The sequence below is a fragment of the Sporothrix brasiliensis genome, assembly GCF_000820605.1.
Source record: "Sporothrix brasiliensis 5110 chromosome Unknown Cont19, whole genome shotgun sequence".
Lineage (NCBI taxonomy): Eukaryota > Fungi > Ascomycota > Sordariomycetes > Ophiostomatales > Ophiostomataceae > Sporothrix > Sporothrix brasiliensis.
This window is the reverse complement of record NW_024467138.1, coordinates 2,457,169-2,470,547: the sequence shown is the minus strand read 5'-3', so window position 1 is coordinate 2,470,547 and position 13,379 is coordinate 2,457,169. Positions and strand designations below refer to the sequence as shown.

The window sequence follows — 13,379 nt, the reverse complement described above, 5'->3', positions numbered from 1 at the left end:
TTACCTGCTCGCGTGTACAACGCGACCGTTCCGGAGGAGATACGAGAACCAGAACAAGGACAAGCGCCTCGTTGTGCCGAGATGGGGTGGTCCAGCATGGCGTGAATATAGAAATCCCTGACTGAAGATGACCCGGCTCCGTTGGGCGAACAAGCCTACCAAGGCATCCCAGACGATAGGAAGCATGCTTAATGTGCAAGTAGTAGTACCGATGACCGCCTATTACAGACAGGCGCCAGACAGATGAAAGAGGACGCAACGGACACAGAGAGAAAAAGAGATTCTGACGTTGCAGACAAATTGCCAAACATCAGAGCCTACCAGAAAAGACTTATCGATAGTATTACGTGAGTGAGACTCGAAATGCCGGTCAGAACTGTGGCTAGTTTGTCGATCATCTGGACTTTCTTAAGATGGAGCCGGGCCCATACTACGGAAACTATGAATCAAGAAACGTAAAAAGGAGATGCGTCAACAGAGAACAAGAGAATGACGTTGAGGCATATGTGAAAATCATGACAATGCAAAGCCGTGGTTGACAACAGGTCTTTGATTGGATCTGAGTAGAACTCATGTAGAACGGGACATAAAAAAAACACTTAATTCCGTGGCCAGAGACGCCCATGTTGTAATTGCATCTTCTACTTTCTGCTGCCTCAAGAGTTGAAACAGGACAAATAGACTTAATCCTGATGCTCTCAACGGTATATTCCGTAGAATACAATTCTCTCTCTTAATGTTTACGAAGCCCACATATGGAATGTAGTGTCATCCGTCAGTGTACTCGGGTGCCAAGAAACCGGTTTTCAACAGCCGTTCGGGCACCAACCGAGACGACGGCACCGGGGAGAGGAAGAGGGCTTTGCCAAGGCAAGGGACCGTCCAGGGGCCGAGCATGGTTTCTTGTTCCCCCGAGCCCCCTTCCCCTCCCTACTCGGGTGGCTGCAGGCGCCGATCATTTGCAATTGAAGAAAAGGCCCAAAAAGAGGGCGGCATAAACTGGTAGGTGGCCTCGGTGGCATATCAAATGGGAGCGTCAAAACTAGTATGAGGAGAGAGAAATGTAAAAATGAATGAAAAAGACAAAAAAAATACTGCAGCCTAATAGTAGAATTATCCTATTTGGCATGGTTGGCGCATCTCCGCGCGGCCAGGCCAGGTTACGGGAAAAGTACCTCCACACTAACGTGAGCTGTCGAGAAAATACCTCCGCCTACAAAAAACAAATCGATCGCAGAACAGCGACTGTTGTTGGGGACATAGGAGATAGGGTATATGATCTTTTCGACTTCTTTCGCTCTCTTTTTGCCCGGTTTCTATTGTTGTTTTGAAATAATGCGTCCGGAATGTTGAAAAAGCCAAAGGGACAGCGTTTGAGGATGTGGAAGGCAGAGACAAAAGTAAACATTACGAAGTAGGAACGGGCGCAATTAAGACTTCATGTGAAGGACGACACAATATGAGGAAACGTCGTCAGCGGTCCAATGATATGTGCGGAGTGCCATCCCCCCTGAAAAGAGCTCTTTGCTTTGGATGCTTAGTAGCAACGCATGTTGGTGCCAGAAAATATACTTTTTCCATTTACAACGTCGCATCTTTGTGGCATCTTTGTCATGTTTGGCCTCACAAGTGGGCAGGCTAGGGAAGTAATTACACGTCGTAACACCAAGCTTTTTGTACCTAATTATTACACGCGTTATGACTTTCCACTAGTTCATTATTCCATTTATCCTCGTAAAACCACATCTCTGGCATACCCAACTCGTAGAGCTTGCACAAATATAATATTTGGGGCAGTGTCGGGCAGAGGGATACGAGGCGCCAGATGGAAGCGCCGGATAAAATCTCAGAGATCAAGATGCTGTTGCCAAGTCCTACGGTTGCAGTGGTTGCAACGACATGGTAATTGCTAAGTATTTGATGAAGATGTCCACCACACGATGTACAATGTATTGTGGCACCATATGCGAGACGGAACTCTCAAAGACAAATGCAGGGGGGAAGACAGAATTTATGAGGCCATAAAGAAAATAGGAGAACATGTGGAACAACACCGGCAAGAAACAAAAGATGCAAAAGGGAGGAGACCACAAAGGAGGAAGGCTCATATAAGAAACAAATATCAATTAACTCACAAAACCAACTCACCTAGCCAAAACATTGCCAGGAGGCCTGTACATGGATTCAAAGACATGAAAGTCTAGACTTCAAGCGACCCAAAATCCGCTCGGTGGCAGCAGCTACCACACGTAACGCTGTATACGCCAACGAAAGTACTGTCTCGGTCAGTCAGGGGGCGGCGCGGCCGTAAACGCAAAGATGGAGGTCACTGTGATGTAGGTTGCCGCCGCGAGACACAGACAGGACGTGTTTTGTGGTCTCTGGTCCGTGGTCTGTGCCAAATATGCAAACATGAACTGGGAGCAGCAGACAAAGGAAACAATTCAACATTTGCGAAAGAAAACCAGACAATTGTGCCCAACAAAGTGCTATGAACTACTATACAAACACCAAAGCGACCAAAACGACCAACCAACTCGGACTGCCGGAAAAACAGAAAGCCACAAAAAAGCAAGCAAAGGGGCACTAAAATGAGACTTGCCTCGTGAATCCCCGAGCCGACCCCATCGGCCAGAGAATACAAAGGACCAGAGACAGAGAGAAGCTGTGATGTTGAGGAGGCTTTGCGCCTATGCTGCTCAAAATATCGTCCGGCTTTAGACGTCGTAAAGACAAGGGCGAGAAGCACGAGAAGCCAGCCCTTTGACCTTTTGATATGTGAATTGCCATGAAAAGATAAACAAACAAAAAAAAGAACGTGAACAAAAAAAGCCGAAGCAGAACGAATGCCGCCCGAATATAATGCTAGCATTATCAAACCGCCCTCATCATCACCAACACCTGTTGCATGTGCCATACGAACGCGTACACCCTCGTTCGTCTCTATGATCTATCCCATTACTCCGTGTTGTTGCTCCAGTTTTTGCTAATACATGGGGCGCGCATCTTGGCCCGGAACATACGTCGCAGACGGCGTGGACGACGCCATGAGCGGTTCCGTCGCAGCGGCCGGCGTGGGCAGCGGCGTCGCCAAGGGCGAAACGGCAGGCGTGATGTGCACCGCAGGAGGGAGGTTGCCGGCGGACACGGACGTGTAGGCGCTGTTGGGCGAGTACGGCAGGTTGGCGGGCGAACCGACGCTGACGGCGGTCGTGTTCGTGGTCGCTGCCGTTCCAATGGCGGCGCCGCTGCTGTACGGCTCGTACTTTTCGTTGCTCGCGGTGTAGCGGTGGCCCGACTGGGCGGCATGGCCGGAACCGCCGTCGCCGTACGCGGCCGACGACCAGGGCTCCTGGCTGATGTCGTCGTGGTCGTGGTCGTCTGAAATCCCGGAATTCCCGCCGTAGGCCATGCTGCTGTTGTAGCTGCGGCTGCTGCGGGCATCCTTGTTGTCGTAGTTGGCGCCCGTGGGGACCACCTTGCTGTACGATGTGGTGGCACTGGCCTTCTTGCCGCGGCCCAGCACGGAGCGGACGCCTTGGGCAATGGCGGCGAAGACCCAGAAGAAGAGGGCAAACTTGAGACCGTCGAGGGCGGCACGGGCATAGCTTGGCTTGCGGTTTTCGCTGTGAGCCGCGCGGCGTTCTGTGCGAGCCAAGGTAACAGGTTAGCACGAGTACATCTGCGAGTGGGAAGAAGTGGGAGGGCGTGATGGCAGCTGTTTGCTACGCGAACCCAGACTCACCGTGCAGGGCGTTAAAGAAGAACGAGACGACGAAGGCGAGCACCAGGGCAGCACCGACACCGATCAGGACCCATCCCCAAATGGGGACATGGTGGTCCTTGGTGTCAAAGTCGTCGTTGTTCCCGCCATTGAAAAAGGAGGTGCTAGCTTTGCTGCCGGTGGCGTGGGAGGACCTGGAGCCGTCGTAGGGCCCGACCCGGCCAGAGATGGCCATGGGCGAGGCGCCGATAGGAAAGAGCATGATGGCGGCTGTCGACGTGGAGGACGTGCTGCGTTGAAGAGAAGGACAAGAAAGAAGAAAAGTGACCAAGAAAATAAAAAAATGAAAAGGGAGGGAGCAAAGGTAGATTAAGAATGAAAGGGGTAGGAGGGGATAGTTGCGCTCAAACGAAGGCAGAAATCAGCATGGCGCTCCTCCCGAGCGGAAGGTTCTTGGGCCGGGGTGGAGAGCCGGGATGTTGGAGTGAGAGAATGAGGCTGAGGTTTCGCAGACGAAACAAAACGAAAGTCTACTCAGAAGATTAGGTGAGCGACAGGGACGTGCTTAAGTGTGCCTATTTTTAAGTATTATGAATAATACAGTGTGCACACGAAAGCGGACGTTGTACCTCTTTGTACGGTGTATTCTCGTATGTACTTGTTGTATATGTCAATACTGTCCTGGATGGAGAGGTAGTAAAAAAGAAGCCGCGAAAGTCTATGAGACAGCGTGTAAACCGGATGTGAAAGGGAGGTCTTGCTGGAAATACATGAACCCAAGAAAAGACTGTGAACAGAATACACGGCAGGTTCAAAAGGGGACTGCGTATGGCTTCTCTGATTACGATGCCATAATCATTCTTCCCCCTATTCTTTTTAGAGGCAAGCTTGGGTCAGATAAGCTTACGCTGACGGCGCGGTGGGTGAGCATTCAAAGTGGATTCGGTTGGGTCGCCGTCAGCCACAGATGATTTGAGGAAACAAAGCAACAGGGGAAGAATACTCGAGAGGTAGGGGAGAGGTTCCCAGATTACCTGTAGGCCCTTCCCTTCAGTGACGAGAGTCGAGTCGACAGAATGTCACGAATGTAGGAAGTAAAGATTGTGTTTGTATGCTGTATTACGAAGTATGGTAATGGACATCTAGTGATGTTGGAAACATAGCCTCAAGCAACAGCCACCCGTCCTCAAGGGCGAGCTCGCTAGTTCTGTTCTGGAGAGGGCGCAGCGTTTTTTTGTTTGTTGGTGTGGTGGTGCATGGGGCTGTTGGTGTTGCAGTTATTTTTGGAGTTGCGGCGCACGGCTCGTTGTCGACCTTTTTACTTTTTAGCCTCACATTCTCTTTCCTTTTGTTTCGTCTGCAGCATGCTGCAGGGCTGTGCATCTGGTCAGACCTGAATCTTCATATGCATTAATAGAAACGTGTAAAGAAGTCACTCCAGGCGACATGGATCACAGCCTAACAGCTTATTTGATGACGACCCAATCGAGGCCAGCATTATCATTAAATAGAACCTTATTTCTCACCCTCTTGCCTCGGCCGCCCGCGTCGCAGGCCATCCGAAGACGGTCGCCAGCCGCAGTCGTCGCGTTGGCAGGGTAGATGATTGGTGGTGGTTTGACGAAGGCAGACGGTGTTGGATCTCGCGACTGGAACTAGAATGCAATAAAATTAAGACGGGGACAATCAAAGACAATCTCACGTCATATTTTTGTGCCCTCGTGCATGCCAACCCTGCAGTTTTCAATTTGTTCTCCGTTGGATATGTTTCATCGCACCGCTATTGAATTTTAGAGCAATGTTGGCCGACTTTTCCGTCATCTCTTCGTTCAGGTTGCAAGGTTTGCTTGCGGCTTCACACCATTGGTCGCTTTAAGCGAATCATTGTCTTTTATCACTTGGAAGCATTGCAACCTTTTTTCTCCAGTACGAAGTAATGATTGTGGATTACTATGGCAGCTATGTACTGAAAAGACTGTCGTAAACGCCATTGCGGTGACGGAATTACATAAGAGAGTAGTAAGAAAGTAGCCGAAGGAATGACGGGTAGGAAAGGCAATGAGCGAAGTAGACTATGGATCATCAGCACCCTCTCATCGTACCAAAGTGTACATTCGTACCCCGGTCCACGTTAGAAACCGTGCACCTTGACAGTCTGCGCGTCCAGCTCGAGGCCGCTCTTCTTGTCGGTCAGAAAGGCCTGCATGTGCTTCCGCTGGTCGCCCTGCAGCTGTAGAATGTCGCCCAGGTCGTGGTCGTGGATGATGGTGCCGTTACAGGCGAACTTCTTCTTGACGACGGCGAGAATCTTCTTTTGCGAGAAGCGCGGCGGGATGCCCTGGACGGTGGTCAGGGTCTTGCGGCCGTTGCGCTGCTGGATGCGAATATGGATGTTGTCCGCACGGCGGGCGGTGGACGTCACGTCTTGGGGGAGTACGGTGTCCTCTGCATCGGCAAAGGGGTCAACAGTCTTGAGGTTTTCGATCGACATGTGATGCGCACGGGGTGGCGTGAAGTCCGATGCGGTGGACGTGGATGTGGTGAAGGACGAAGAAGATTCCGTGATGGGAGAACGAGAAAAAGAAGTTGAAAAATAAAATCAGACAAACGTCAAGGAAAAGACAACGACTATTGAAGGCAGTCAAGACAAGCAGGTGCAAATGGTGTAGGGAACGACAGCGCTTTATATCTCTTGAAATCCGGGGAGGACGATCCTCTGGGAGTCATGTTCTCTCGCGACACGAGGCTGGGGCGAACGATGACAGATGGCGAGAGTGGCGAATGACTGTTGGCGCTGCATTCCAGAAGCGCCTACGAATTACGGTTAGGTGACATCTAGGCGAGGCCGGGCTTGGCCGAGACCAAGCGCCTGGAGTGGACGTCAAAAGGCCTGGCGGCCGCCGTGGCTGGGCGACCTTGGCGAGCATGCCCAGCATTCAGTGGCTACAATTTAGCGTAGTCAGCTTCTGTCGCCCCTCTACCAACAGCCAATCAGCGTGCGGTGTTAACACCGATGAAGCACTTGGCAAATGGCAAGACCAATCCACACCATTAACACCGATGACTGGCATAGCTCCTCGCAACTTGTCAATATCGGCAACACTCCGACGGCATTGCCGTTGATCAGTAGCATCTGGTCTCCTCTTTTGTATCAAACGGACGAATACTAGGAAGCAAATGCCGTTTAAAGTAGTAGAACCATGCCGGACTTACCCTGCAATCACCACTAACACCGGACACCATCCGCGGCAGGCGCGACTCTGGGGTATACGATCTGCGACGATGTACGTGGACGGAAAGAACATTAAAATGCCCTGTATCCTTCCCGTAAGGGAACTTGCGGAGCCGTAGCCGCATCGTTACTTTCCTACGATTTTGCAAACAGACGTCAAGGTATCATCAAAGCACCTGCCGTCATGCCTACGCCCGTCCATCACTCTACAGCCCCTGGCCGGCGTCTGACGTGGCTCATCACCGGCTGCTCGTCCGGTATTGGCCTGGCCCTCGCCCGCCACGTGCTTGCCAACGGGCACCGCCTCATTGCCACGTCACGCAACCCTGCCAAGACGCCCGAGCTGGTGCGGGAGGTGACGTCGTACGGCGACGGCTCCCACCGCTGGGTCGCGCTCGACGCGGACAGCCCGGGCGCGGGCACGGTCGTGAGCCAGCTGGGGGTGGCCATCGACGTCCTCGTCAACAATGCCGGCCATGCGGTCCTCCAGACTGTCGAGCACGCCCGCGAAGCCGACGCCCGCGCGCTCATGGAGACCATGTACTTTGGCCCGCTGCGGCTGGTGCAGGCGGTCCTGCCAACGATGCGCCGACAGAGGTTCGGCGTGGTGGTCTACGTGAGCTCGGGCGCCGGGCTCGAGGCGCGGCCGTCGATGGCCCTGTACGGTGCGGCCAAGGCGGCGGGGGACGCGCTGACCAAGACACTGGCCAAGGAGGTGGCGCCCTTCAACGTGAGGGCATTGTACGTGTCGCTGGGTTCGTTTCAGACAAACATGCCGAACGCGACCGAGGTGCGCGCGTCGACCCCGGCGACGCTGGACGACACGCCGGCATCTACGGACGACGACTACGCCGGTAGCGTGGCCAGAAAGATCATGGGCCACATGGCCAGCGGCGGCCAGGCCGCGTCGGCTCGGGGTGATCCTGCCAAGGCGGCACGGGCCATCTTCGAGGTGGCGACGGCGACGGGCGTGGGCCGCGGCCACGAAGCCGAGGTGCTGCTCCCGCTCGGTGCGGACGCGGCGGTTCGTGTGCAGAAGTGCGTGACACGCTGGCGCATGCGCTGGACGTTTTTGGCAGCGTGAGCAACCACGTCGGCGTGGACGACGAGTGGCCAGGGGACAAGCACGCAGGGAGGAACTAACGGAAAGAGAGTTGTTTCAAAAGACGAGTTGGCTCGACTGGCGGAGTCAACGGACTGTGTGGAATGTCTCTTGATTTCCTGGATTTCGAAGTGTTCTTTTGGCCTCGCTTGGCTTGTTGTTTTCCCTGTTGCTGTTGTACCCTGGCCGTCGGTGTCTCGCGCAAGTTCCAGGCGTTCGTGTTTGACGGCGCGTCTTCCATGTAGCCAGGATAGGGACTTGGCGTATTTTCGTCTCTGGGTTCTGAATATGTTCTTGACTCTTGAAAAGTCGGTGCGTTTGAAGAGAGAAAGTGATGAAGCGGACGAGAGGGGGGAAGCAAATGGGAATGTTTCTGTTGATAATCTTCGTCTGGCTTTGCTTATGCCAAGAGATATTGGACGTGCGTCTGCTCTTGGCGGTCGTTCCTAGTTTGTATTCTCTTCAATCTAACAAACAACTGCCGCTTTGGTACGACGCTGACGGGCGACGGAACATCCCACCAGCACCTTCTTTTGTGGAAAAAGCACGCAAATTCGAGGTCGTCATGCCATTCCTGAGTCGTGAAACACGCCACAAGTCAACTTTCAGCGTCTTGATAAGCAGCCTTGCATACAGCGCCCGGGGGGGTTGACTGCACTCTGATTCCACACCCGCCCGACAGGCTTTGTGGTAATCTTACATTGAATTCTTCGTCTCTCCACAGCATCCTTTTGGTACTCACGGCGTATTTGCAATTGCTTTTGTTTGGTCTAAGAGTCCCCGTCTTGCGCCTTTTGTTTTCTCGTCTTTCTTCCACATGTCGCTCCTTGCATTTTGGTTCCCAATATTGTCGTTATTTTCCCTTCATTTCCCACTATCGATAGTTGGCGCGTCCCGGTGGCGTTTTCCTCCGTTTTTTATGTTCCTCGTTCCAAAAACGTGCCCGATAGTTGTGGCTCTAATAACCATCCTTCGTCTAGCGCATAGTCTTCTTCAGCCCATTTTCAGTCATCGGTTTTTGACCGGTTTTTGACTCCGGGGCCGTGACTTTGTTAGTACATAATTGAATTTCTCACAACCGTATTCCATATACACGCACCGTATTTCACTGAGAGACGTGCCTGTGAGTAGGCCTTTGAAGGTGATCCATAACGGTTCCGTTTGTACCTGAGTTCGTCTGTGTCTAAACACATGTTGGACAATAAACAGAACTTCCCGTCTGCCCTGGTTGGTCTCCCACTAATCATTCAACGCCTCCCACCGTCTTCTGCGCTAGAGCAACCCTTTCCAAGTGCCAATGTCAGTACTGGTTGGTGTCAGTCAATGCCAACGGTGCCAGCTGGACCTGAGCCTCGGAATCCCTGTCGTGGCCGTTCGTTCGCTCTAGAGATGTATTACGAACGTGCGTTTCGTACAACAGTATCTTGCATTCCAAACCCAAGATGGGTCCATCCAAATCCATCACAGTGTCCCGTCTTATCCTCCCTCTACTTCTCTTTTCGGCATCTTTCATAACAGGCAGTAGTACCAGCCCTGCGGGCAGCGTGGAGAGCTCAGAGGATACATGCAACCCTCAGAAAGAAGGAAAAAAGTGGGGGAAATGGCGAAGAAAAAAACTGGATACGCCAGTCAGGCACGCCCAGCTCCTCCATCCACCGTTTCGTTGTCGGCATGCCCCGGTCAGGCCAGCGTTGCCAAGGATCGTCCTTACGCGGGCACGGCTTTTCCATCATTCCCAAGACGCTGCCAGATAAGGAATCATTTTGTGATTCCGCGGAGCTAGATTCTGGACGCACCTTCGTATTCTCAGTCTCCTCCGTATGCGGCTGGACCTGGCCTCCCCCTTTCGTCGCCCGTCGTAGGAACCAATATTGTGAATCCAGACTCGTATACAACATACCACGTTGGTTGTTTGTCCTCCCTCCTAGTCCATCTTGGCCACTCAGCTTGTACTTTCCAATTCGTCACATAATCACCCCCCGTGGAAAGCACGACATTTTGCATCTCCGTTTTTGCCAGTACTCGCTGCTTTTGCCTGCTCCACGTCCTTCACTCTTCAACATTTCCTCTCTTTTATCTTGTATCTTCCTCCCATTTGATCGTCCTTCCTCCCATTTGATCGTCTGTCGACCCGCCCACCCGTTTCGTTTTTTAGCACCGCCATTGGCGCCGTCCTTGTCCCGACCCCCGGAATTCCGGGGCAGTTCATTTTGGCGGAAGGCGATCATTCTGTCTGGCAAATCCTTGATGAGGTCCTCTCCCTCACTCTCTCTGCCTCTCAACCCCTCAACCTCCAAACTGTAGTTGCCACTTGCCAACTCACCACACAGCTCATCCTGAAGGGTCCGCTTTGTCCTTCGCGGACAACCAGTCGGCCTCGGATCTCGACAAACACGAAACTCTTCTCCTCCTCTTCCTCTCGCCATGTCATCCAGCACCGGCTTCCCCTCGCTGGCGATGTGGCATATCAGGCAGGCCTACCGTGCCGGCATGGCATCCATCAGCGGTGGAAAGACAACTGCATCCTACAGCTACCAGCCACTTGACCTGGAAGCATCACCAACCACTACATCGCCACCACTATCGTCGTCAACTTCAACGGCCACTGCCACTCGGCGAGGACCACGAACACTTCTCCAGACACGATGGGGGAAACTCGTTTTGGGCGGCAGTCTGCTCGTTTTTATGATCCTTATTGCGTCCACTACCAACGTGCCGTCTACCGTCCGCCAATTAACCGGCGGTAGAATCACCAACCCGGATGTGCCACCAACACCACAGGCCTCAGACAAGCCCGCCCCCGATTCGCCAGCTTGGCCCGACAAGCCGCCGACAGGTGTGGTTCCTGATGAGACACCCGACACACCCGCAACGCCCGAGACCGACAAGACTCCAGCAACCTCCAACACTCCCCCGCCCGAGCCGCTCACACTTGAGTCGGCCCGCGCGTCCATATCCAAGCAGGAGTACATTGACGCCGTCCTCCGAGACCCCGTCGAGGGGCTGCTGGATGTCAGACCCATCCGCAAAATGTGCGACACCATAAAGTTCCAAGAAGGCCTCGTCTGGCACTGCGAAATGGTCAACGGCGGAATCGGAAATGTCGGCAACATGTGGATCAACTGTGTACGCTATGCCATGGAGGCCGGCGCCACGACCATTATCATCCCGCGCATTGGCGCCCGATCCGAAGACAACTTGAGCCAATTAGGTGACGACGAGCACAGCGTCGAGATGGACACCCTGTATGACGTCGACTATTTCATCACCGCCTGGAAGGAGGCCTGTCCCCAGATGCGCGCCGTCCGCTCCGACAAGGAGGTCGCCAACCTGCCGCCCGTCGACAAGTCGCCCGCCATGCGTGCCAATGGCGTCGGCAAGTTGCCACGCATGGGTGAGCTTATCATTGACGCCACAGGCTGGCGCGCGGCCTTTGAGGCCTGGCTGAACGAGAAAGTGCCCGCCAGCAAGACCATGTCCTCCAAGACCCCGGTGCGCATCCGTCAGCGCCTGGCTCTGTCCCACTGGAACCGCGAGAACCAACCCCACGACTTCGCCATTGCCTTCCCCCGCGTCTTCCGCTTCCCCGATCACCTCCGCCGCCTCGCTGCGGCCACCCTCTGGGCCATGGAGAAGCAGACCGGGGTGCCGATGGTCAGCGACGCCGTCCTGTTTCCCGAGTTCACCATCGATCCCTCCGACACGCTTGACGATGCGTCGACCATGGTTCCATCGCTGGGTCGCAACCGCCTCGCGCCCCAGGGCTTCCTGGGCGTACACCTCCGCGTCGCTGCCGATGCGGCCAAGGCCGGTTGGCCCGGATACGATACGCAGGCACCCGCCTACCTCGACGAGGCCCAACGCCACAACCTCTCGACCGTCTACCTCGCCACCGGCTCCAAGGAGCACCGCAACCGGTTCATCGCCGACGCCAAAGGGCGCAACGTCCATGTCGTGTCGAAAGAAGCACTGCTGGACAAGGACGAGCTGGAGGAGCTAGGCAAGCTGACGTGGGACCAACAGGCCGTTGTCGATTTCGAGGTTCTGATCCACAGTAGCCACTTTGCCGGGTTCGCGCGCAGCAGCTTCAGTTGGATCGTGGCCATCCGCCGGAGCATCCTGCCGGAAGCGGGCAAGCCCGTGATCCACAACCCGCTAAATCTGCAGCACAGGGCAGTCGAAGACCGTGTCGGTCACCGGGGGGCGCACGTCAGGAGAGCCGAGGCGCCAGCGGCAGCAGAAGCGGAACCAGCTGTCGCCATCGCGACCGCGCCCGCCACGCCGCCGGCTCCCGTCACACCCGCCAAAGAGGCAACGCCCGCCGTGCCTGCTACGCCCCCGAAGCAGGAGCCTGTCGTGGAAAAGTATCGTGACGCTCTGAGCTTGGTGATCGGTCGCTTTGATGGCATGACGATCTGTGCTATTTGGCCGTGAGAAGGAAGACAAACTATAGGAGGAGAAGACGCTGAAGCGGCGAGGGCGCGAGGTTGAGTTTCGTCGAGCAAAATTTGAAGGATGTGTTGCGTTCTTGCATTTCCCGGTCGAGGGGGCCGCGTACGGCTATTCGAGCGCGGCTGTTTTCTGCACCTTGGCTTTATTACTTACGGGGGCCACGTTCGTATTCCCTTGGCGTTTTTTGTTGTTTTGTGCGGTGCATGTCGTGTCCTTGCACCTGTTTTCCTTTTCATGATTCATAGCGTTCTTCTTAATTTGTTCGGCCCATGTCGTTCGTTCCTTCCTTCCTTCGTGGTCCAAGTCAAACTGTGAACACATGTGTGTGCGTAAGGATATTTACGGAAAGCGCCACGGCACATGGGATTCATAGTAGGATCGCTAATAGCCAACCCTGGATGCCAAGAGATCGTGGAATCCCTAAGGGGAAAGAACGACCCACTAGTCTTACATCAACTACATAAGGGGAAGGTACCAGCGCACGACGGCAACTGCTCCGAATGCACTGTCAGGAAAAAAATCTTGGGAAAATTATGTCACACAGGACAACATTCAACCTCAGTGACATACCCAGTAAGTCGAGGGCGTTGTGTCGCGTTCCCCCCCCCTCCACCCACACACACACACACACACCACCCAAGTGAAGTGGTCGCGTGAGCTTGGCATTCATAATTGTACGTCGTAAAATGTAAGTTATCCAAGAAACGCCGTACATCTACAGGGGTCTCATCTTGCCTGACACTATTACAATGACAATTTAGAATACGATTCACATGTGTGAGATGCATGTCAAGTATTTCCTATTTGAACTTTCCAAAAAAAAGAGATGAAGCATGAAAACTGAGTACTCCCTTTTTCTTCGAATCTTT

General features: G+C 53.8%; 4 protein-coding genes across 4 annotated transcripts; 2 read left to right on the top strand and 2 right to left on the bottom strand.

Moving 5' to 3' along the window:
• Positions 1–2,986: 2,986 nt before the first annotated feature.
• Positions 2,987–3,986, bottom strand: SPBR_00840 (uncharacterized protein; the record flags this gene model as incomplete). The annotated part of the gene is made up of 2 exons (XM_040759159.1): positions 2,987–3,645; positions 3,746–3,986. The coding sequence occupies 2 exons, from the start codon at positions 3,984–3,986 to the stop codon at positions 2,987–2,989; spliced, it is 900 nt and encodes a 299-aa protein (XP_040618489.1).
• A 1,869-nt stretch (positions 3,987–5,855) lies between these two features.
• SPBR_01124 (translation initiation factor 1) lies at positions 5,856–6,215 on the bottom strand (the record flags this gene model as incomplete). Its single annotated transcript, XM_040759442.1, has 1 exon — positions 5,856–6,215. The coding sequence occupies one exon, from the start codon at positions 6,213–6,215 to the stop codon at positions 5,856–5,858; it is 360 nt and encodes a 119-aa protein (XP_040618488.1).
• A 925-nt stretch (positions 6,216–7,140) lies between these two features.
• SPBR_09049 (short-chain oxidoreductase) lies at positions 7,141–8,040 on the top strand (the record flags this gene model as incomplete). Its single annotated transcript, XM_040767175.1, has 1 exon — positions 7,141–8,040. One exon carries the CDS (start codon positions 7,141–7,143, stop codon positions 8,038–8,040), a length of 900 nt encoding a protein of 299 aa, XP_040618487.1.
• A 2,442-nt stretch (positions 8,041–10,482) lies between these two features.
• Positions 10,483–12,492, top strand: SPBR_00348 (uncharacterized protein; the record flags this gene model as incomplete). Its single annotated transcript, XM_040758667.1, has 1 exon — positions 10,483–12,492. One exon carries the CDS (start codon positions 10,483–10,485, stop codon positions 12,490–12,492), a length of 2,010 nt encoding a protein of 669 aa, XP_040618486.1.
• Between the last annotated feature and the right edge of the window lie 887 nt (positions 12,493–13,379).